This window comes from Rhinoraja longicauda, chromosome 24 (assembly GCF_053455715.1).
Source record: "Rhinoraja longicauda isolate Sanriku21f chromosome 24, sRhiLon1.1, whole genome shotgun sequence".
Classification (NCBI taxonomy): Eukaryota; Metazoa; Chordata; class Chondrichthyes; order Rajiformes; family Arhynchobatidae; genus Rhinoraja; species Rhinoraja longicauda.
In genome coordinates, this window is record NC_135976.1 from 6,228,045 (window position 1) to 6,252,713 (window position 24,669).

The 24,669-nt window shown below is 37.6% G+C and overlaps 1 protein-coding gene across 7 annotated transcripts in view; it reads left to right on the top strand.

Moving 5' to 3' along the window:
• LOC144605400 (homeodomain-interacting protein kinase 1-like) overlaps positions 1 to 23,277 on the top strand; it is a 98,224-nt gene extending 74,947 nt beyond the window's left edge. For 5 of the 7 annotated variants that reach the window (XM_078420586.1, XM_078420588.1, XM_078420585.1 and 2 more), the window contains 6 exons: positions 3,337 to 3,479; positions 5,499 to 5,672; positions 9,863 to 10,072; positions 11,007 to 11,257; positions 12,987 to 13,099; positions 17,469 to 23,277. In XM_078420586.1, coding sequence (XP_078276712.1) covers positions 3,337 to 3,479; positions 5,499 to 5,672; positions 9,863 to 10,072; positions 11,007 to 11,257; positions 12,987 to 13,099; positions 17,469 to 17,957 — 1,380 coding nt within the window. In that variant the 3' untranslated portion in view covers positions 17,958 to 23,277. The remainder of the gene's footprint in view (positions 1 to 3,336; positions 3,480 to 5,498; positions 5,673 to 9,862; positions 10,073 to 11,006; positions 11,258 to 12,986; positions 13,100 to 17,468) is intronic. The other 2 variants (XM_078420587.1, XM_078420590.1) reach the window with 1 other exon arrangement.
• The last annotated feature ends 1,392 nt before the right edge of the window (positions 23,278 to 24,669 follow it).

Genomic DNA, 24,669 nt, shown 5'->3' on the forward strand with positions numbered 1-24,669 from the left:
AAATCCGGACAAAATTACAAGAGCCCACTTGAAATCCCCCCCGCCTTGGAAGTCTCCCTGAAAATGTAGCATCTGGGCTGGGCAAGGCAGCCAATCTCGACCTCATCAGGACTTCCACGGCCAATCGGTGGGTTGAATTTGCAACCTGCGGCCGGGGCTCTGGAACTCCAGCTCAGCTTGAGCCAGCATATCTATCCCCATAGCCAACCTCCTTGGCCAACTGGATAAACCAACAAAGCTCTGGAACCAAGAGTGCCAGAAAATCAGTGGTGGAACTGTAATGAGTAAATATTAAATTTAAGTGCAAGATTATATATAAAAATTAATTAAAATAATAAAAATGTTATTAGTATACAATGACATATTCACATTATTTTGTAATATCTTTGAAATGCATTAAAAGAGACTTGAAATAGGTGATTTTGTGTATAAATTTACAAAATGTTTCTGATTTTTTGACCCCAGCTGTACCTCCGCAAACACTCGGCTCTTTTCCTCTTTTTTTTTTTACCTCACTCACATGCCTGTGTTTGATACAGTATTTAAAACTCTCAATTAATAGTACATACGTTAAAGATATGCCTATAGAATTATTACTAGAAACAGGCACAATTGGGTATGTATTGGATATTAGTTTTGACAAATACAATACAATATATCTTTATTGTCATTGTACAGGGGTACAACGAGATTGGGAATGCACCTCCCATACGATACAATAAATTAATTAGCTAATCAGTATAAATTTATACAACCCAGTGAAACAATATTAGAAACAGTTTTAAAACAGTATATAGAGTTCAAGTAGGTCTGTGCTGGATCACTGTGCGATGTGACCATCTGGCTCAGCAGCACTGGTTCATAGCAGCTATGGCCCTGGGGATGAAGCTGATTTTATTTAAATTATTTTATGAATAGTAATATTACAATATTGTCTTGTCATTCTGTCACATCATCTCCTTTCTCTGTTTAGTTCAAAGATTAACATGCATATTGTTACGAAAGCTTAACATGGTTAAGTTGGGAGAACTGAGCTTGGACTGTGACTGCCTCATGTTTATGGATTACTTAGTTTTTGTTAATTCGGGAATGACTGCTGTTAAATTGCAGAAACTAGCATTTTTCCTGCCTTGCAGCTAAGGATTTAATTTGTAGCTGTGCTTTCTATAGAATTCCATTGAATTGCATATACGTGCTTGCAGATGGGTTAGAGCCTTTTAGTAATGTTGAATCCATTGGATTTTAATTGATATTTTTTCCGTGTTCAATGATGATGTGGTAAGATTGATAATTCAAACTGAAATCTGAACTGATATTTAACATTTACAGTGAAGACCACAAAATTGATTAGTATTTTTCTTGTCCTTAATGTATAGGAGTAATAGAAAAAAATATGGATTTGAAGTGGAATTGCAGTGATATGAGTGAGCAAACTAGTTTCTGCAGGGACAACTGTTTAAACCAAAGTCAATGATTTGCATCCTGCCTAACTCCACCTTCAAATAGCCTTCATTGAAAAGATTAAATCTTATCTGTCTGGTAACAGTCAAAACTGAAGATAGTTTGAAAAGGATATCATTTATTTTCAAACAAAATACAAGCTTCCCTGTAACACCCCGATAAATGTGAATATTATCATGATCTTAAGTCATTACTTAACAATATTCATTACTTAAAAATAATTAAATTTATATTTTTTGCAAATATTAGACGAATACGAAAAACTTTACTCGGCTACAGTAGCTTTGCCTCTGTTGCAATAATTGAAGAGGGAGAACATCTGCTGATTTTTGGGTACTGTTATGCCTTGATATGAAATGATCGTTGGTTTCTAAGAATTTGAAGAAAGACACAATTTGCATTGCTCTTTTCTAAATTACTATTTATTTGTTTAATTTGAAAAGTTATCTCGAATATCTTGCATAACTTATCCATTTAAATTATACAATTAGTAACAAATCCCAATGTAAATTTACTGGTAGTTTAATCCTTTATAAACAAGATCCTACTGTTACATTAGAATAATAATTCAATTTAATAATGTGGCTTTTGAAAGACTAATTTGGCAGCTAAATGAATTTGTTTTAAGATATGTTATACCGTATTTTGTTTAAAGAGTACACATGGCAAGTGTAATACTGAAGTTAACTCTTAATACCGAGTTTTGTAGGAACTTTTTAATAAATATTATCTGGTAATATTTGTAGGCTAGCCACAGCTATAGAGCGTAGTGTAAGGTCATGTGATGGGAGAAGAATTAGGCCATTCGGCCCATCAAGTCTACTCCGCCATTCAATCATGGCTGATCTATCTCTCCCTTCCCCCTAACCCCATTCACCTGCCTTCTCCCCATAACCCCTGACACCTTTACTAATCAAGAATCTATCTCTCTGCCTTAAAAATATCCATTGATGGCCTCCGTAGCCTTCTGTGACAAAGAATTCCACAGATTCACCACCCTCTGACTAAAGATCACTTCAACAAAGTCATTAACGCATGCTGCTCAATCTAATACCCGAGTGCAAACATTGATATCTACTCACTGAAGAAAATACATGTTTTCTCTGATCTGATATATAATGGATTAAGTAGCTTATAGATATTTTGTAACTGATTCCTAAAATTACCCTCATAATAATGAATAAAATATAAAATCTTGCATAGATTATGTATTTCCTGAATGGAATTACTTTGTGTCATAAATCATGTGCATTTTTCATATTTTTTAATAACATCCTGAAAATCCTTAATTTGCCACCATATTAAAACATACTTGTACAGTACTGCCACTTTTAATGAAATACCTTTCAATGATTAGAAGATTGCTAATTAAGTTCTGTGGTCTTGAATTAAACCATAGTAGCATGTTTATCTTTAAGTGGATCATGCAACTTCTGCTGTCGCTTCCAGTGACAATGTGCATTTTGCTTTCTCAGATCAAAGGTTGGTTAGAATGTTCCCTCCCTTTTCCCCTTGCTGCTTAGCATGAGCCTGCTTAGAAGAAATTGCTGTGTCTGTGTGTTTGTATTCCTGCAGAATGGCTCGTCGCACAGAATATTCAAATGTATGTTTCTGCTTCAGAGCTGCAAGATAATGGATACACTCACTTTCTCTTTCTCTCATTAAACTGTAATGCCTTGTCCTGTGCAGGTATTGGCTTTGGAGGGAGGCGTTGTGTCAATCTAACATCACAAATCTTTGTTTTACCATTGTGCTTCTCTTGCCAGCTGTGTGCGGTCTTCCGCTAGATGCTTTGTGTTCTTTTCTGGGTGTCTGCAAACTTTTGGGCATGTGTCCAAGGCAGTGACAGTATTAACAATTCTTCTTTGTTTGCAGCAGGCATGGCCTGGTGGAACCCAACAAATCCTCCTACCGTCAACTTGGCAGCAGTTGCCTGGAGTAGCTGTCCACAACTCCGTCTCACATGCCACTGTCATACCAGAAGCTATGGCTAGTACTCAGCAGCTAACAGACTGGAGGTACGTGTGCTTTGAATAAAATTTACTTTTTTTGTTTGTTTTAAACGTGGCTTAAACATTTGCATTTTCCCCTGCTTTGATGAATTGCAATTGCATTTTGTCAAAAGTACTATAATCACAATAATCATGAATTAAATTGTTTTGTGAAAAATGTCCTTTATTTGGAATTTTGTGCATTAATAGAGCAAAGTTCTTTACTTTTTTGTAAAGGCATAAGAAGTAGGAGTAGTAATTGCCCCCTTAAACCTGCTGTACCCTATGAGCATCCACCCTGTCAATGTCCCTCAGTTTCTCAACTGTTTCAATAAAATTGCCTCCCATTCTTCACATGTAAGTGCATCTTGCCCAACCTCTATTTATATTTCAACCCCTTCATTCCAGGAATCAATCTAGCAAATCTCAGTTTGAACAGTGGGGCTCCCCTGGTTACAAATGACCTGACTTGCAGAAATCTGACTTCTCGCAACTTCTCCCATACATTGCAAAGCATATATTTAGCCAGTAATAATGAAATGTTTCATGTTATTTGTTAATGACTGATACAGTATATATCTCATTAAAATCTGGATATATATTCTATAATGAGTGTTGGTGAATATTCAATGACATTAAAGAATTGTAGCAAGTGGACGTGGAGCAATATAGTATGTTTTACTGTAGAAAATGAACATTTCTGAACTATAGAGAAATCAGATTCCAGGCAGTTGTCAGCAACAGATCCCGTGGATAACCCAGGGGTTGTCTGTGTACACTTCCTTTACACATGAAGTCCAAAACTCTCCATGGTTCTCCAGGTGTAGCCTTGCCAGCATCTGGTAATGTTGCATCAAAACTTTAATGCCCAATACCTAACCTTTGCAATAAAGGCCATTGACCTTCCGAATAACTTGTATCTTTATGCCAACCATTTGTTTCTTGATACAGATTCCACCCCCACTCCACCGATCATTTCGTCATTCCAGTCCAACTAAAATAATTTGCTCGTCTTTCATCCAGTGGATAAATCTCATATTTCCCACATTATACTCCAACTGGCAACATCTTAGCTACTCTCTCAACGTATCTATAATCTCTTTGCAGGCTCTTCATGTCCTTGCAACTTGCTAACCAACCTATCCTTGTAGCATCAGCATATTTGGCTGCATTTCATGTTTTTTCAAGTTATAAATAGTTGAGGCTTCGGCACAAATCACTGTATTCCCACTATTTACTGATCGCTATTCTGTAAATGACATTTATCCTGATTCAGATTTCTGTTCATTGGCCGCACTCCCATCCATGTCACGATCTTACTCGTGTGAAGTAACTTTTTACATGCCACCTTTTTGAATTCCTTCTCAAAATCTATTTACTTAATTCCCTTTATCATAAATTACCATGAAAAAATCCAGAGAATCATCTTTGGCTAACTTACAATAAATCAGGTATTTTAACAATTTTTCAAGTCATAAAACATGCCTAAGAAATAGTAGCATTGGACAATTAAAACTTGCTGCATATGGTGAGCCAATGTGGATAGTTTACTTCAGAATTGTAATGCCTTAATTGCTTCCGTTTGTGATTTATTCATTTATGAATGATGCATTCTGATTCGCAGTTCATAGAAATGGAGACCCTATCCAGAGGTGTACTCTGTCAGTCAAGACTGAGGAAGATGCTACAGATTTATTTCTTGTTGCTATGAAGTAACATGTAAAACAACTGTGATAGATAAGATAAAATAGATTAGATAATGAAACAGTTTTGTGGTAGATTAAAGATATGGTTACTGGGTGGAGAGAATTTAATTTTAAATACATTTTCTATTTCAGTGTAGAAATGAACAATAGCAAATTAAGTTTTTCAGTCCTACTTTCTGATTTAGGACTCCATTTTTAATGTTAAAATAAAGTGCCAGTTGATTTATCCTCTGACTCCGAGCCCAGGCTTTATATATAATTATTTTATTTATCGTTGCTTTATTGTTAGAGATATACATACTATTTTCTATTTTTAAGTCTGTTTGCTCCTTTTTGTCAGGAATGTACATTCCCATGGAGGCCAGTATAATGCCATTGTGCAGCAGCCATCGATATTAGCTGGTCATGTCACCTTGGCTGCGCAGCCCTTAAATGTTGGTGTTGCCCACGTAGTACGACAGCAGCAAAACTCCAGATCTTCCTCCAAAAGGAATAAGCAAATTCACCACACAAGGTAAAGCATTTGCATGTCGCACGTTAAAATTTTTTGTAAATTGTGTATTATAATTGGTGCATTTTAAGTGGCATTCCAGCTATAAACACAATTTTGATTAAGTATATGTTCAATGTTAAGTTAATGTTAAGTATATGTTCAATAAATATATAAAATTCAAAATGGGGCAATAGGGCTCTGACATCTCCCTACCGTTTCTTGATCTCACCGTCTCCATCACAGGAGACTATCAACTGGCATCTATTATAAACCCACTGGCATCTATTATAAACCCACAGCTATCTAGACTACACTTCTTCCCACCTTGCTTCCTGTAAAGACTCCCAATTCCCCTGTAAAGTCCCCTACTCCCAATTCCTCTGTCTATGCCGCATCTGCGCCCAAGATGAGATGTTCCATACCAGGAGATGGGGTGAGGCCAGCTCCGCTGCAGCTCCCTTCTTGCTCCTCCCCCCAGTCGTAACAAGGACAGCATCCCCCTAGTCCTCACCTTCCACCCCATCAAATGTCGCAAACAGCTCATAATCCTGCGCCATCTTTGCCAACTCCAACGGGATCCCACCACTAGCCACATCTTCCCAACTCCACCCCTTTCCGCTTTCTGCAGTGACTGTTCCCTCCGCCACACCCTGGTCAACTTGTCCCTTCCCACCCAAACCACCCCCTCCCCAGGTACTTTCCTTGTAACTGCAGGAGATGCAAGTGCCTATATCTCCCCCCTCGACTCCGTCCGAGCACCCCAACAGTCTTCAGGTGAGGCAGAGGTTCACTTGCACCTCCTCCAACCTCATCTACTGTATTCGAAGTTCCAGGTGTGGACTCCAATATATCGGCAAGACCAAGCGCAGGCTCGGCGATCGTTTTTGCTGAACACCTCCGCTCAACCCACCTGAACCTACCTGATCTCCTGGTTGCTAGACACTAACTCCCATTCCCACACAGACCTTTCTGACCTGGGCCTCCTCCATTGTCAGAGTGAGGCCCAGTGCAAATTGGAGGAAGACCTATTCTACCTTGGATTGTACTTGCTTATGGCATTGCTCTTACAAATAAAACCTAGCAAGCATTTGTATCCACCTGTACCTGGATACAGAATTTCACTGAAGGTTAAACCGTAGAACCTTGGAAACTTTAATTGCATAAAACCAAAAGGTTTTCAATAAATCAAACTACTTAAAATGAGTTTGGTTATAAGCTTGCTAGCAACAATCAGGTCGTGATAAAATATTTTCAACTGAATATGCCTGCATTGTGGATCATCATTAAAGAGTGGAAAATTTAAAAAAATCTAGATTATGAAAATCTAAAAATATTCAGCAATTTGGGCAACACAGGTGGAAATGGAAACAGTTAACATTGTGGTGCAGAACTGGGGAAGATATAATAATTGGTTTTAAGTTACAGGAAAGATGTGGAAACAATTGAGTAGAACAAATAGAATATTTAGTTTGTCTCAACACCCGGCCATAGGGACATTCATTGCTGGGAAATCTGGAGGAGTACATAAATTTGTGCCAGGTAATCTGGCGCAGTGGAGAGCAACCTGAGTAGATGCCTTTGTTGAAGTACAAATGAGAATGTACTATAGCCAGTGTTCTGTTGGGTGGCACTAGGTAATGTAACAGTGTAGTGAGTTCAGGTATTTTATTCCAGGAGCACAAAGACCTTGGGCCCAGCATAAATTAGAGGAACAGCACCTCATATTTCACTTGGGCAGCTTACACTCCAGTGGTATGAACCTTGACTTCAAGTAACCCTTGTATTCCCTCCCTCTCCATCCCTCCCCTTCCCAGTTCTCCGAACAGTTTCACTGTCTCCAACTACATTTTATCTCTGTTTGCTTTGTTGTTACCTTCTCCCAGGTAACAATAATCTAGTCTATATTTTCCTTGATCTCCATTCCCTTTGTCCTGTTTTCACACCTTATACTTCCATATCTATGTACCTCCTTCTCCCCTGACATCAGTCTGAAGAAGGGCCTCGACCGAAACGCCACCCATTTCTTCTCTCCAGAGATGCTGCCTGTCCCGCTGAGTTACTCCAGCATTTTGTGTCTATCTTCGGTTTAAACCGGCATATGTAGTTCCTTCCCACTCAAAAATGGGGCAAAATCAGTTACTTGGATTATGGATCACTGTTTTCAGTGAGAACATTGAGGTGCTGTTGTGTAGATGTTTCGTTCAATGTACAAATATTAGGAAGATTTCCAATAAAAACGTTTGTTTCTGCATATTGGTTAGATACCAGTTTAGGTTTGGCGGTGTATTTCTTTCTTATTACCCTCTCCACAACTTTATGTGGAAAGGAAAATGACATTTAAGGCAATTTTTCTTGTGAGAAATGAATTCTGGAATATCTGAAGCCAGGCCTGCAAAAATTGATAAATCATGAAAATTGTAGGAGTGCCGCAGTCCCAGGGTTGTATGTAGAAAGCAAGGCAAAATTCTTACAAAGTTGGCTGCGATGTATGAAGTCACCAGCAATTCATTTTAATACATCATATGGGTCAATGAAGGGAAGTGCAGGGGCATTTATATCAATATAATATTGCCTATCGACAAGTATTGCTAACCTTTGGAGATAAGTGGCTTTAAAAAAAAAAAAAGAAACGTGCAACAAAACTAAAAATCCAAGTAATATAGAACTTGCTGGATTCTTGCCAATTGCTGTCTAAAATATAAATGTTAATATAGTATGCTGGTAAGAAAGAATATCCATCCCGAGAACATGAGTGACAGAAATGATATTGAAATCTTAGAAAGCTATTTGGGTAGACTTGTGTAAACATTTGAAGGTCACTTTTAAGATTCAGTTACTGGAAGTGTTTTTTTTAGAAAAACCACATGAAAGCTTGGAATCAAATGCACACATTGCAGTCAGTGCACACAGGATAACTGGAAGATTACAATCAAGCATTTATTTTTAATGCATGCTAAGAATGTTTTTGCCACACAGTTTATGATGTGTAGTGTTTTATTTCAGGAAAGCATTCAACTTTTTAATGTGTTACAGGAAACTTCCAAAATATAATTTCTCTGATGAAATCTGATCTTATATTTTTTTTACATGGTGGGGTGATTAATTATAGGGTATTTTTGTGAATTTCAGCATTTTCTGAGAACCTTTAATGGATAAAACTTTATTTCTTGGCAGTAAACAGTTACTGGTTTTGTACTTTTTTTTAGAACCTGCAACCATGCTTTAAGCATTTGCTGCAACAAATGATCAGAATGCATTTGTATTTAACAGTTTAACTTCTGTAAGTTAAAGCAAAATATCTAAATACGAAGAGTGGTCCAGGCTTCACTTTGTCCCTGTGGTTCTATTATCATCATTCAGTGAAAAATCTATTACATGATAAATGGTTTCTTATACTCACTTTTGATGGATGCTCAGACCTCAAACTTACCAAACACAGCTGGTCTCCAAATAAAAGTACAGATAAGTATAGGAAAGGAACTCCAAAAAAAATCTTGCCTCTAAATAGTTTGTTATAATACATGATGCAGTTAGCAATTAAAATTTAACATTATTTGAATCTGCAGATATTGATCCATTTTAGTTTGTCTAAACTCTAATCCAAGTGCATTTTTTTGCTTACCATTTTTATATGCAGTGCTGCAGATGTTGATGAATTGAAGATAGTTTAATTGGTTAACTCTTTGAAAGGATTTGGAAAAGTAGACTTTATTAAGGAATCTGTTGAATTTCATTATAATCTTTCAGTGTGATACAGTGCAGGACAGAAAAGATATTTTAATCTCATATAAAATCAACCTACTGAAAACATTTAGCCCTTTTGCTTAACACCTTGTCAATGACCCAAATTTGCTGGTCTCGCCATAGCTGGATATCCCCTTTGTCTTCTGTGCAATTTAAAGCTAACTTGTAATCTCATTTTCTCCATTCTGACAAGGTCTTTAACCTGAAATTTTAACTTTCTCTTTACACAGATGCTGCCTCTCCTGCTGAATGTTTACATTTTCTGTTTTTCCCCCAAAATTTCCAGGATGTGTAGCTTTTTGATTTACTTGTCCAATTTTAAGATGCTCAGAGCAGCGTCTTGCAAAATACTACTTGAGAATAACTTGTTTGTTGTGACCATTAGATGAGTCTTGGGCAATAACTTGAGTACAAGTTTTTAATTTTAAAACTCTTATCTCAATAAATATTTGTAAATCCTTCACCAGGAATGTTCCCTTGTTGGATGTCACTCCCTCCCAAACATACATGGTGGTTCAGAACAGTCCAGCAAGGGCACCCTCCCCATACTGCAGCACAACATTTGATAATCAGCGACAGACCATTGTGATTCCTGATACACCCAGTCCTGCTGTCAGTGTTATCACCATCCGTAGTGACACAGATGAAGAGGAAGAAATGAAGCAGAAACATGGGAGGTAGGTGGACCTGTGTAAAGTGGTTGGATTGAAACAATAATTTAGTGCCCAAACTGCTTTCAAGTACAACCCAGGTAGATAAAATTTCAGAGGGGACGATGAAGCATTTATTGTTTCTGCAGTTCTTTAGGACATGGTTTACTTGTCTTGGAGCCTGGGTTACAACTTCATCATCTTAAAAACAGGGATTTGAATTGGCATGTTATTTTGGTTGCTACTGCTGGGTTTTAATTAAATCTAACAAGTTTTCTTTTTTCCTCTAAATACTGTTTCAAGTTGGTGGTTGAGATTAAAGTCGGCTCAAAATATTTGAACTGGCAAATTTGAACATCACAAAAAAAAACCCAAAAATTCTAAATTGTGAATTCATTGTTTTTTTAAACTTTTGTCCCATTTATGTGTTTTACTTTAGCTTGAAGTGCCGAGTGTGATCCATAACTGACACTCTCCCTCTAATTTTTCGGCACATGTCTGGACAAAAGTTTCAACAAAGTCAAAACATTCATAATTTAAGCATTTTTGAAAATTAAAACAAAGTTGACACCAAAAAATGTACATGCTCAAGCAACTAAAAACATCTAAGCTTTTTTTTATGGAGTTTCCACAGTAACTGGTGAAGAATTACTGTTTCCTCACTGGAATCCTCTGAACCTGGACAATAAAATAACTAGAGCAGACAATAACTTCAGGACCTAACATATATACAACAATCTCAAAGTTGCTGACTTTTCTTGTTCTTTGGGCTGAAAATTAGGAAAAATATAGCTCAATCCAGTAGAAGTATATTCTAGAACCTATTTCTACCACTTGAGATTCCAGTAATATTCATATAGTCTGCCTTTCACAGTGTCAGCAATTCAGTGCAGCACAATATTTTCTCATCGCAGTCGTGCATAGTATTGAAACCTAATCCATTTTTTTATTTTCTCTCCAGCTCTGGAGTGAAACAGAGGTCAAATGTCATCAGCTATGTTACTGTCCATGATTCTTTGGAATCTGACTCCTCAAATAGTAACAGTCCCTATCCATGTGAACGGCCTCGAGCAACACACGTTATCAGTAGTACACAAGACTTGCCTAAGAGAAGTATGGATGCTTGTCATAATTCTGGATCACGCACCATCATCGTTCAGCCTTTGAAGGCACAAGTCAGTGAAAGTATGGGAGAGAGCGGCAGTTTGTCAGGTAGGAATGCAATTTTACATCAAAATTTAATTGAGTTATCCAAATTATTGTAATCTTTCTTGGATCATTTTATCTTCATTTCCAAACTTATTCTGAATCTGTGGCAAACAAATGTATCGGCAAGAGTTTAATGAATGGAGATATTCATCAACATTATTATTTAATTGTGATTCCCTTTTGTTCATCCTCTCTTAATCTTATATATACTGCCATCTGTTTCCTATGGAACTATTCTGAAGAAAAGTAGTGGACTTTCCCTAGTGCTTTGGCCAATGTACCTCTCCCTCAGGTCACTGTAACTGATTACTTGGTTATTAATACATTCCTATTTGTGGAAGCTTGCTGTGTACAATATTGGCTTACTATAACGATTACTAGGTTTTGAAACTATTTCATTGGCTTTGGTACACACTGAGTTTATAAAATGCATCGTATAAATGGTCTGGTTTCTTAAATGCAAGCCTTTAACTTGTTTAATATTGCAAGTTTATTGAGACTAACTTATTAAACAGACCACTTGTGACTACACTGGCAGCACTGGGTCAGTGATTTGAAACATTAATTTAAAAAACAGACACAAAAATGTGCTGAAGTAACTCAGCGGGTTAGGCAACATCTCTGGAGATTATGGATAAGTGAAGCTTTGGGTCAGAGCCGTTTTTCAAAGTGAATGTGGTGGGTGGGGGTGGCGTGTGGGGGCAGGGGAAAAACGCTGGAAGAGAGAAGGGACAAGACAGCCTGGCAGGTAATAATGGGTACAGGTTATGGGGGGGGGCTGGATGGGCAGATGGTTGGGCAAAGACCAGAGATGATAAGACAAGGGGATTAAAGTGTTGCGAATTGTAAGGCTAGAAAAAGAAAAATAGGTGGAAAGGTGTGTGGGGGGGGGGGGGGGGGGGGGGGTAATAAGTGCAAGTCCAGCTGGAGCTTGGGAAAAAGAGGAAGGGGGAAAAGAAAAGGGGTGGAGGGTTTGGTTATCCCTTCTTGAAACATCAACTACTTCTTTTCAAATCTCATCTTTTACTTAGCCTAACCTTTTCCTCGTATTGACAATTAGAGTCCTTGCAACTTGTTCATGGTTGAAAAATTTGCCATTATCCCTCCCAGCCTTGCATCTTCAAATTGTTTGTTATTGATCAGTAAAATTCCAATAATATGATGCTGGACTCGCAAATTTTCCAGACTAAACTTTTTTGTTAATACGTCACCTAATTTACCTTTATAAAACGTTCAGTCATACAATTTTTGGGTGAACCAGCTGAGTTTAAAAGTATAGGAAAGAGGCCTCACTGAATTTAAACAAAGTGCTGAAAATGTAAATTCACCATGGCCCTGGTTCCCAAGCTTTTTATAATCTCACTAAATGAATAAATAGCACAGGAACACTACCTGGTGAGTCAGATACACACCATCCTGAACAGCGAGGTAACAAATTGTTAGACTTCACTATTCTAAAGCTCCAACAAGACTCGTATTAATTTTGTGGACAACTTTATAAAGTGGATAATTTGAGCGCTGCACTCATTGTGGAAACACTTCTTCAAAAAAGATACTGATTAGATTCTTCAAATGGGATTACTTGTGCTCAGATAAATTGGTTTGTGTGGCTCTTTATTCTGCTTCCTCTGCTATGCTGGCTTGAATTCTTGCCATTCAATGGAGTTAAAGTTTTGCATATTTTATTTTGATTGTGGTTTATCTACTCGCCTCTTTGCTGTGCCCTTTATAGGCTTTTTTACAAATGTCTACAAGGCTAAAACAGGCCTGCCTATGAATGGGCAGACTTCAAGCTCAACTACATCAACGATGTACCGGCAACGGCAGCCTCTGAACCTCAGTCAGGTATGGAAAATCTTCAGTTTTATAACAGCAGGGTACATTTTTGCTTTGTGGGAGAGGAACAGCTTTTCAAAGTTTCCAGCAGTCATTCTTCAAGATGTTTCCTGCCATTCAGTTTATATGCAATGAGAAGCCTAAGTACCATGAAAGGAAAGAGAACATATCTTGCATAGATGAAGATTGAGAAAGTCGCAATGAGGATCAAACACATTACTGTGACAAAGGTTTTATAAAGTATTCTCACAGTAGAACAGTAGTGGGAGACAAATAAAATGGTGATCAGCAGTGTCAAATGTCTTTCCTCCACTAGCAGCAAGAACACATTAGGCAGTAATTATGCACAATGGAGAATCACAAAATAAATGCTGAATTGAAATTAAGTAACAAAAACACTCTGTACATAACAAGCAAGGATATGTGCAAAGATTAGGGATAAAGTCAAACACCAAAATTAGAAGCCAAAGGGAGCATAAAAATGCAAGTTCTTATGGCAATTATTTAACCAGATAAATATCAAAATGGTTAGGATAGTGAATGGATAGTCCAAGGAATGGTAACCTAATCAGACTAATGGCAGTGGCAGGAATAATATGTAATCTTATTCAAAAATGTTAGAATAGATATCCAGAAATTGAAAATGTCGGAGGTTGGTGAAATGATCGATCGTAATTGAAATGGAAATTAAAGCCAAATAATGTTCAGTGTAACTGCTTCTTTGCTTGACTTAAAACTAATTGCTGAAGAAAGTGCCCTCAATGATATGGCCTCCAATGTCTAAAATATTCCACGTTGCCAAATTGAATGAATTATCTTTGGATGTTTTAAACATTGTGCTATTTTGCTGTCACAAACTGATTTAAAATCATTACTTGCAGTTGGTTAACTGGGTAGTGTGATTTATAAAAACGCTTCTTTGGTGATTAAACCATTTCAGCTGTAATCATCAAATTATGCCAAGTACCATTTAAAAAATATTATTTGAATATTTTTCTTTGTTTTTAAATCTATGTTATCACGTTGGTTTATAGCAAACAGGTTTAAATCAAATTCCTTCTCACTAGAGATGCTGCCTGTCCTGCCGAGTTACTCCAGCTGTTTGTGTCTATCTTTGGTTTAAACCAGTATTTGCAATTCCTTCGTACACAAAATTATCAATTTGTCTTGGTTGCAGTTTTGGCCTGGATTCCAATGGTGCCCAAAGAGACCACCCAACATTTGGATTCCCAGAAAGTTATTCATAATATATTTCGGAAGATGCAGGATGAAAGTACGAACTTGGATTGACAATGAATCACACTTAATGCACATAATTAACTCAAAGACAAGTTGATTTTTAACATTAAATTGTGCAAGTTAAGAAGTAAAATTTTAATCTGGGCTTCCTGTTGCACGGGAAATCTGTTGTATGAACAACCCGATTAGGAGTTTCTTACTGAAGCCTAAGGTGTGTGACAATCCTTGCACCACTGGCAAGACCCTGGGGAGTGGGAGTTTGGAGCCTGAATAGAACCAGTCCATAAAACTGGAAATTAAAATTTTTGATAGATCTGATAGCCATCAAACTTGTTAAAAAATACATTCCAGAAAACTTAAAAAAAATCTGCAAACCAATAAAATTAATGAACTTTTAATTCGGCTTGGTTCAGAAAATATTTTAAAAATTGATTATTGAACAGTGCAATTAGAACTGAATAACTCATGATTAACTTTTTAAATCGCTTGATAGCCCTAGTAAGAACAAACTGAGTTGTTACAAGTACCAGCTGAAGAGGGATAGCAAGCTGGCTTTGAAACAAAAAACAGAAAGCAAGGGTTAAAGGTAGTAACTCAGGTTGGCATATGGTGGGAAATGGGTTAATGTTGGGACAATTGTTAATTTCTACAAATAAATGGCAAACTAGAAGCAAAGAATTGCAGTTACTGATTTACAAAAAAGGACAAAGTGCTGGAGTAACCCAGTGGGACAGGCAACATCTCCATGGAGAACATGGATAGGTGACATTTCGGATCGGGACCCTTCAGACTGAATGTGGTAGGGGAGGTGAAAACTCGGAGAGGTGGGGGTGGGACAGTATCTAACAAATAATAGGTGGACAGGCAGGCACAAAATGCTGGAGTAACTCAGCGGGACAGGCAGCATCTCTGGAAAGAAGGAATGGGTGACTTTTTGGGTCGAGACCCTTCTTCAGACTATAATAATAGGTGAGTACAGGTGAGGGGGGTTTTGATTGGCAGATGGTTGGACAAAGGCAAGCAATGAAACGATTGTGAGAGGGGTAGAAGATGTTCAAATGAGTGGGATAGATGTGCGAAATGTGAAGCCAGAAGAAAGATACAGGTGGAAAGGGATAAATGGGTGCTCATCCAGGGATGAGAAAGGGAAAAAAGCAGGGTGGGTATTTGTAGGTAATTTATCCAAAATTGGATGATTCAGTGTTTAAACCATTGGGTTGTAAGCTATCCAAGTGGAATATGAGGTGCTATTCCTCCAGTTTGCGTGTGGCCTACTCTGGCAACGGTGGAAGCCCTGGACAGAAAGGTCAGTATGGGAATTGAGAGAGGAGTTAAAATAGTTAGCAACTGAGCGATCCAGCAGTCCTTGGTGTAAGAAAATAACTGCAGATGCTGGTACAAATCGAAGGTATTTAGTCACAAAATGCTGGAGTAACTCAGCAGGTCAGGCAGCATTTCAGGAGAGAAGGAATGGGTGATGTTTCGGGTCGAGATCCTTCTTCAGACTGAAGAAGGGTCTCGACCCGAAACGTCACCCATTCCTTCTCTCCTGAGATGCTGCCTGACCTGCTGAGTTACTCCAGCATTTTGTGAATAAATACCTTCAGCAGTCCTTGGTGGACGGATTGCAAGTGTTTGGCTGCCTGGTCTACGCTTGGTTTCACCGATGTAAAGGAAGCCACATTAGCAGCACCGAATGCAGTTAAATCGATGGCAGTGCATTTTGATGGGTAGATAAAGATCTCAAATCAAAATGTCCTAAAATGGGGTGCACTAAAGACTAAAAGATGTAATGTAAGTTGAAGCAAGCAAAGCAATGGATCTCATGTTTTGAATAGCATTAGAAGTGGAAAAATAGAAAGGTTTTGTGAACCATGCATAAAACTTAATTTGGATACTTAAAGCATTTCTGGCTTTTTACAGAAAGGATGTAGAGGTACCAAGTAGTACAGAACATATTTGTCTTTATGATACCAAGAAATTAGTTTATAGATCCCTTGAAAGACTGAATAGCTACGGTGCCTTTTTTGTCTCCAAAAAAGGGCTGATGGAGGCCTTCAAGATTATGAAATAGGTGGCTAGTAATAATTGTCTAGGGGCCATAAAAATTGAGGGAATCACAGAAAATGTACCACACAGGAAGCAACCACATTGATGGGTTCTAAGATGTAACTATCACTATTGACCTTTTGTACTACAAGGCCTTTTTTGGAATTGCAACCAGGCCATTCACAGTGCACAGATGCATGATAAAGGTAAAAACATTTCATGCAAGGTAAAGCCAGTAAATTCCTGTCAAAGGTAGTCCGGGGATCACCAATGAGGTAGGTGGTAGTTCAGGACTGCTTTCTAGTTGTGGTAGGATGATTCAGTTGCCTGATAACAGCTGGGATATCCCTAAATCTGAAGGTGTGCGTTTTCACACTTCTATACCTTTTGCCCAATGGGAGAGGGGAGAAAAGGGAATGGCCAGGGTGCGACTCATCCTTGATTATGCTGCTGGCCTTGACGAGGCAGCTTGTGGTATAAATGGAGTCAATGGAAGGGAAATTGGCTTGTGTGATGGTCTGGGCTGCTTCCACATCTCTCTGGCGGTCTTGGATGAAGCTGTAATACACCCAATAAAATGCTTTGATACACCCAATAAAATGCTTTCTATAGTGTATCAGTAGAGGTTAGTGAGGGTTGTAGGGGACATGCCAAACTTCCTAAGCCTTCTAAGGAAGTAGAGGCGTTGGTGTGCTTTCTTGGCTGTTGCTTCAATACGGGTGGTCCAGGAGAAGTGGTTGGTGATATTGACTCCTAGGAATTTGAAGTTTTCAACCACATCTACTTCACCGCTAATGCAAACTGGGGTACGTCCTGAAGTCGATCACTATCTCCTTTGTCCTGCTGACATTGAGGGAACAGTTGTTGTCTCGACACGAGGATCTCAATATCTTTCCTGTATTCAGTCTCATCATTTCAATTTTTTGGATTAACTTGTTGATGTCCACAAGAATTTTAAAAAAAAATGCTTATTGCTGTATCACGAGTTCACTTTAATTGTCTGTATTTTCCAGAAGTCACTTTAGATAAAGGTAGAAACAATTTTGAAATGAAGAATGCTGTTTAATTGCTACTTCCTTTCTTTTCTTAGGCCCAACAGTCTATCTCTCAAGAGCGGAGTGTGAATCCTGGTCCCCGCAGGCAACAGGCATATGTGACACCCACTCTTGCCCAGGCTCCTTACTCTTTCCAGCATAATAGTCCGACGCATCCGGGTGTTCATCCCCATCTGACGGCAGTGTCGGCTCCGACGCATCTTTCAGGACAACCCCACATGTATACCTACACACCAACTGCTGCTGCTTTGGCAACCTCCAGTTCCATGGCCCATCTTTTGAACCAACAAAACTCCTCCAGACACGCCATGCAACAAGCCACGTACGCAGCTCATCCAACCAGTCTCCTCCAACAGGTGCCAGTCAGCATGGGCCCTAGCCTTCTGCCCTCTGCCAGTGTTGCTGCTAGCCAGTACCAGCATCCATTTGCCACCCAGTCATACATTAATGCCTCTCGGGCTCCTACACTCTATGCTGGCTATCCACTCAGTCCCACTAAAATAAATCAGTATTCTTATCTGTAGCTCTCTTATTTGCAAATGTGCTGTGCTACTGTATGAGATCTAGACAAATCCAGTTTTGTATGAAGGAGGAGTGCACTTCGTTCCAATGATCAGGACTCTCTTCTGTGGCATCATATTTTGCTCTTGAATCGGGTCACGTGTCTGCAGAGCATCCATCAACAAGGAGACTTGGTTTTTAACCCTTTTTTCCTGCAAGGGTATGGAAATGGACCATATATTTTAACTATATTTTACAATGATTTCTAAATAATTTTCAAACCCTACAGAATTGCTGTTTGTTTTTAATTAGCTGTTGCTTTATTTTTGCCAGCTCTTTGCCTAAACACACTGAATCTGCTACTTGAAATGGGTTTATGCTGCTGAAAGTGTTAATACTATTGCTTAGGAAGTTAAACAATGCATTTTTTTCTAGACCTATTACATAATAAAATAGTGAGTAATGGATGTTCAGGTTGGGTTGGTTGTCATTGGAGCCTGAGCCAATCCTGACTTTCTTAACTCATTAATGGACATCTTCAGACATATCACTGTTTTGAGATGTTTTGGACCAGTTTTGAGAGGGCTTCGAAATTTAAAATGTCATTTTTAAAAAATAGTGCACAAAGTAGTTTTAAATATCACTTTTGTTATATTGTCAGCAACATTAATTTTGTGTTAATTTAGATTTCTTAAAGTATTGATTTTTGAGGGGTAAAATGTGTAATTAAGTATTTTTAAATGAGATTTGGAAACATTAACCTGCTCTCGTAAGAAATTATTCCTTTTAACGTTTCACACAGTGGTGATATGTTGATGGAACTGCCATCCATGCAGGATTAGTGAGCTTTACTTAAAGCTGCAGGCTTAAAAGCAGTTTAATCACTGTTTCCATAATCTAATGGCTTCTGTAAACTTAACTTGCCTGCATCCACATAATTGATCGAGAACATGATATCTCAATGACATGATTTGGATGGTGACTGCTGGATTATGAAAAAAAAGTGAATTATTCCAAGACATTCATGCTTTAATTTTATGAAGAATGAGGGAATATTTTAATTGTACAGCACATACTATACCATCTCTCTAAACAGGTATTGCAGTGATGTGTTTTGATACCTGTATCACTGTTTGAATCCTTGTTCTGTACAGCTGTCACTTAAATGTCATTAGTGCTGTTTTACATTGAAAATAATTGTGTGCACACATCCTATGTCTTTAAATTATATCCAATATTGTTCTAGTGCCATTTTGTTCCTTCCCCTACATAGCTTAATTGTTCCCTTAGTGTCACAGGATTAAAAATGTGTTGCGCATCGCCTCATTGTTTATAGATGACCTTCATCACTAAAATCTTTGGTATTAAATTGTTGGGTCAGTTATGCTTGTGCAAGACAATGATATTACTGCTATAATATCCTATATACGTGAAGGTCTAGTTAGATTAATTCTAGCAAATAATACAGCTTTAGCATCTGGGCTGCAAAAGCAAGTCATGTGACTCTGAGCTTCCAGTGGAATTAGCTACAACTGTCTTTGGAATAAGTAAATTATGATACTTGAATTCTGTACTTTTAGTAACTTTTAGCTCCTTGATCATCCAGAGGATTTTTATTTTACCTACCTGTCATTTTATGATAAATTAAGTTGGAACCTGTTGGAATGTACATGCAATGTCTTTAGATACATTTTGGATCTTTATTAATTGTTGTAGCACTGATGAAAAAGAAATTGTGTTTGAGAAGTGGTTGCAGAACAGGCATCATCTGTGTGTTCTGAATGGGAGTAATTCTTTGACTCAGTTTTTGCACAGGTGTGAATGTTGTGGGGGTTTATTTGAGGAGTCCTTTCCCCTAGATAGTGCCTTAACAGATTTTTACATAGTGCATTGAATTAATACTTTTACACTGTGCTTTAGAAAATCCCAACCTGCTACAGTTAGAACATTGGACTTGTGTGTGCACGGAACACCTCTGGAGAGTACAAAACAAAGTGATGGGAGAGGAGCACAGGAGAGGGTATTATGCTGTTGAAACTGATTTTAAATCTGTTCGTCTTTTTAAAAGCAAAATCAGTTGACAATTTTAAAGTTTGTTTTAGTTTAGAAAAGGGAGATGACATTTGAAACAGTATTCTTTCTCTTGAAGTTATTTTTCTTTTTGTTTGGCACATATAACCATGCTCCTTTTAATGCAGCAAGCTACTTAGAATGTGAAAATGCATGTATCCATGTACTGTCCTTTAATTTTTAAGTTACAATGGTATGATTGAGCATATCATAATTTGTGTGAGGGTAGTGCAGTATTTTGATTTTTTTAGTTTTTGGACACAAAGTTATGTGCAATTAGGTTTAGGTGGTTGTGGTTGTTCTAGATGTGTTTTTATTTTCATTGTTTTTTGATAGTTTGTGGATGCTTACATTCCTTGTGGCAGTAGGATTTGATTTTGAGTAAACCCTTGGAAAGCAACAGTCCAGATTTTGGTTTCATGCAGGCAAACTGCCTGTGAAGCACATGTTCATCACACCAAAGAAAAGCCTATTTATTCTGCCTCATTCACAGGGCATGGAATAAGTTGTATTGCTGAACAGATATGCAAGTATTTGTTAATCATTATTTTCAATTTTTTCCCTCCTAAATCAATCCTGCTATTGATTCCAACAACCTAAATGTTCTTGCTTGCAAAATGTTGCTTTATGCAGTTTGCAGTTGAAAGTAATAAGCACACTACTTCCCCTATATGCTGTTGAAAGTGTTTATGTAAGCCATTTGTATTTTATAATGTTTGAAACCCTTATTTCATGCCCTGGTTTCAAGGTTGCAAGGAGTTGGCATTTGTTTGGCAATCTTCCAGAGAAATGGCTTTCAGAGAAATGGCCCTGGTGTTGCGAAACCTATCTTGTTTTAAGACTTAATAGGGATGGTGTTTTTGCAGGTGTGTCTGTACGAAAAGTTGTAGTTCTATGTATACATTTGGAGAGTGCAGATCTACATTAGCATTTACCATAGTGCCAGCTTCATATTATGATGAACTGGTAGAAATGTGAGGATTTACAGAAAAACACTAGCCTGCCGGTTCAGATGTTTTTTTAGAAAAAATTAAATTTCTAACATGGAACAAACATTCCACAATTACTTATGTACCAGTTAACTTTCTATAGCATTTTTTTACAGTGTGCTCCATCCTATCAACCTTTTGGGTATCTTGAGTCATGTACTTTCTATTCACAACAAACTAGGTTTGTATGAAGCAAACCAAAGTGCGATTGGAGAGTAATTGGAGCTTGGTTTTCTCTGGCCCAAGCATCTTATGTGCCCAGTCTTGCATATGACACTGTCCATATACATCATTAGTGGGGTGGGGACTGTTCCCAGGCTCACAAAAATCTGCAAACAAAGTTAGTGTGTGTTTGTTTGGGTTAATTTGGTTCACTTGAACTTATGGGGGGGGGATTGGCTGGTGAAAAACAGTGTATAAAAATCTAATCATTCAAACTTGATGAGAACTTTTTTCCAGGAGTGATTTTTCACTGCTGTATTATGCTAGATAGATTTTGATCAATATCAGAAACTCACTTTGCTGCATCCCTCTCCCTCTCCCCCTCCCTCCAAATCCCTGGATAGTGCAGCATCTGGAATTTAGAAAATAAATTTGTATATTTTTATTTCACATTGGAATTTTGACAAGCAAAGTGCTCATTTTCTCACAACCAAGACATTGAGACTCATACTGTGGCATTTCATAGTCCAGCTGTATTGTCTCTGCTGGTGCTCTTTTAGTAATTCTTAGCCTCCTAAAATTAGAGGGGTTTTAAAAACTTGCATTTATAATCATAAAGATCAAAATCAGTCTTAAAATCTATGGCCAAACACACTGTATTCTTTTATTGTTGTATAACGTAATCAGGAAATGCATTTGCTGCATTTTGATTCATGTAGACTATTTTATCCTGTCCACAAACTGAGAAGCACCATTTCCATGGAGCAGAGGAAAATACTCATGATTTACAGATTATTTTGTTCATTGTTATTGGTTGCAGGCATTGGATACTCTTGCAATGTTAGATATTTGCCCAGCTCTGTATTAAGACGGCCAAACTTTCTGTGAGAAATCCGCAACGGCAAAACTCATTGAGATTTTCTTGTGGGATGGAGCAAAACACACAATTTTAGAAGTTTGATTTTATTTATGAAAACATTTGCCCAAGGAAAAATGCTGGTTTTAACCATCAATACAGGTCAAATAGATCTGTGGATAAACTTGCCAGTGCCCTTGCACCTTTAACGTACTACTTTGTAACAATTTTTTTGTCTAATGTTATGTAAGGAAACCATCTGTATCCTGTGTAAGTCATTTAGTATCTAAAATGTATATTTAAAGAGATAGGCGCCCACACTGGTTGTATTTGAAATGATTGACATGCAATCAAAGCAACACCGAAATGAACCTTGTCACAGTCCACCTTGTGAATATGGATACAGTTTACTTTTATTTTGTTGGGGAGAATGAAGGGATTGGGATTTAGACCAAGACTAATCATGAATCAAGTTAATTATGCAGCCAATTGATTTAAAAAAATCATTATAACAACTTGATTTTGGTTCAACTGAGCATTTCTAGGGGTTGAAGTTTGCTGCACTGATTCAAACAAAATTTTCCAGGATTTTTGTTTAACATGACCTGTGTAGGGCTGCAAAAGCACTGTCTCTTTAAAATCTATATAAACAGTATATATTTATAGGGTTGACTTATATGGTTACATATGGGTGTGTCATTATTTACTGTTGGCTGGAGCATGTTCTCATTATTTTGCTGTATGTGTCTGCATTTATTAATGCTAATCATATGTGGGTGAACCTTAGTGTTTTTTTAAATAGTATGATTGTAGCGAATGCAACAATTGTTAGTAGCATATTTGGCTTGTATCATTGATATTGCTATAATAGGTTATTTGACTGGTTTGTATAATGTTATTTGCTACTCTAGTTCTTGTATGAACTGCGGTTTCTTACTTTTTGATATAGCTATGTGATTATCACATGTAATGTGTAGGCAGCTCATAGAAATTATTGATTTTTCTATGGTAGTCTGGCAGTTAAACTGTAGAGGTTATTGTAAAATAATAAATTTAACAAAAGATAAAAGAGATTATAGTTATTTAAAAAAAAGTTCATAATACTAACTTTAAACTGGGAAAAGGGGTCCATTGTGATGAAACTGTTTTATCTTGTAATTCACTGTTTTATTGTCTTTGGTTTCCAAAGTAGCTTGTCTTCTGATTGAAGTATTTTCTACATATGTTAAATGCATTGAGTTACCAATAAAATGGGCTACATTTGTGTATTTCTTCTGTCATTTATGAGTCCTGGAATTGGCCTCTTTTACAAAGCCAGCTTACTAGATCAATAACAGCTTCCATCTTTAGGTTTGTTGTCATTATCCCTTTGGGAATCCAATTCTAGACAGAGTACTAGAGGGAGAAGCTCAACTACAGGTACATTAAATATATCAAACGTGTTTAATTTCAGTTGATATTCCCAAACCTGAAGGATTTTGCTCATTCTAATTACAGCTATGTAGATGGTGTCTTCCATCTTTGACTCTCCATCCTTGAGACAGAAGTGTGGCTCGTTCAGTGGGATGGATTGAACATGATGGGGATGAAGATATTTTGTATTAGAGCTTAATCTAGTCCAATTCCCATGTCCATGTGTACATGTTCTAATGGATTCCCCTCCTGCAGGAATAAACCAATTGCAAAACTCCCCTTGTTTGGGTTTGGAAAAGGCCATAGTTAAACGGCAACTTTCATAAGATCATAAGTGATAGGAGTAGAATTAAGCCATTTGGCCCATCAAGTCTACACCATTCAATCATAGCTGATCTATCGCTTCCTCCTAACCCCATTCTCCTGCCTTCTCCCCATAACGTCTGACATCCATACTAATCAAGAATCTATCGCTGCCTTAAAAATATCCACTGACGGCTTCCACAACCTTCTATGGCAAAGAATTCCACAGATTCATCACCCTCTGACTAAAGAAATGCCTTCTCATCTCTTTCCTAAAAGAACGGCCTTTAATTCTGAGGCATGACCTCTAGTCCTGGACACCTAGTGGAGATATCCTCTCCACATCCACTCTATCCAAGCCTTTCATCTTTCTGTACATTTCAATGAGGACCCCCCACATTCTTCTAAACTCCAGCGAGGACAGGCCCAGTGCCGTTAAACATTCATCATGTGTTAACCTACTCATTCTTGGGATCATTTGTGTAAACCTCCTCTGGACCCTCTCCAGAGCCAGCACATCCTCCGATATGGTGCCCAACTTTCTGACATATTTTGCAGTTTCAGAATGTTCACATATGATCTAGATGCAAACGCATCTGAATTGCCTCAAAAGTTTTCCTATTTGGCTTACGTCAGTCATCTCTGAATGATCCTCAGTAAGATTATGGATAGTATTCTTTACTATTAAAATATAAAATCATATGTTGTGAAATAACACAACATGCAGCACAATATCTAAAGAGCACCAAATAAGTAATGTAATGAAATTGAAATGTTTTTATCAGCCTATACGAGGATTTAGAAATTATTCTAGTTGAAGCAATAACTATTATAATGATTTATTTCTCTTTTTACAAAAACAAATCAGTTTAAAAACCTTAAAAATAACGTGCATGATTCATCGAAAGAATAACAAGTACCACACCGCCCATCACGGCTTAC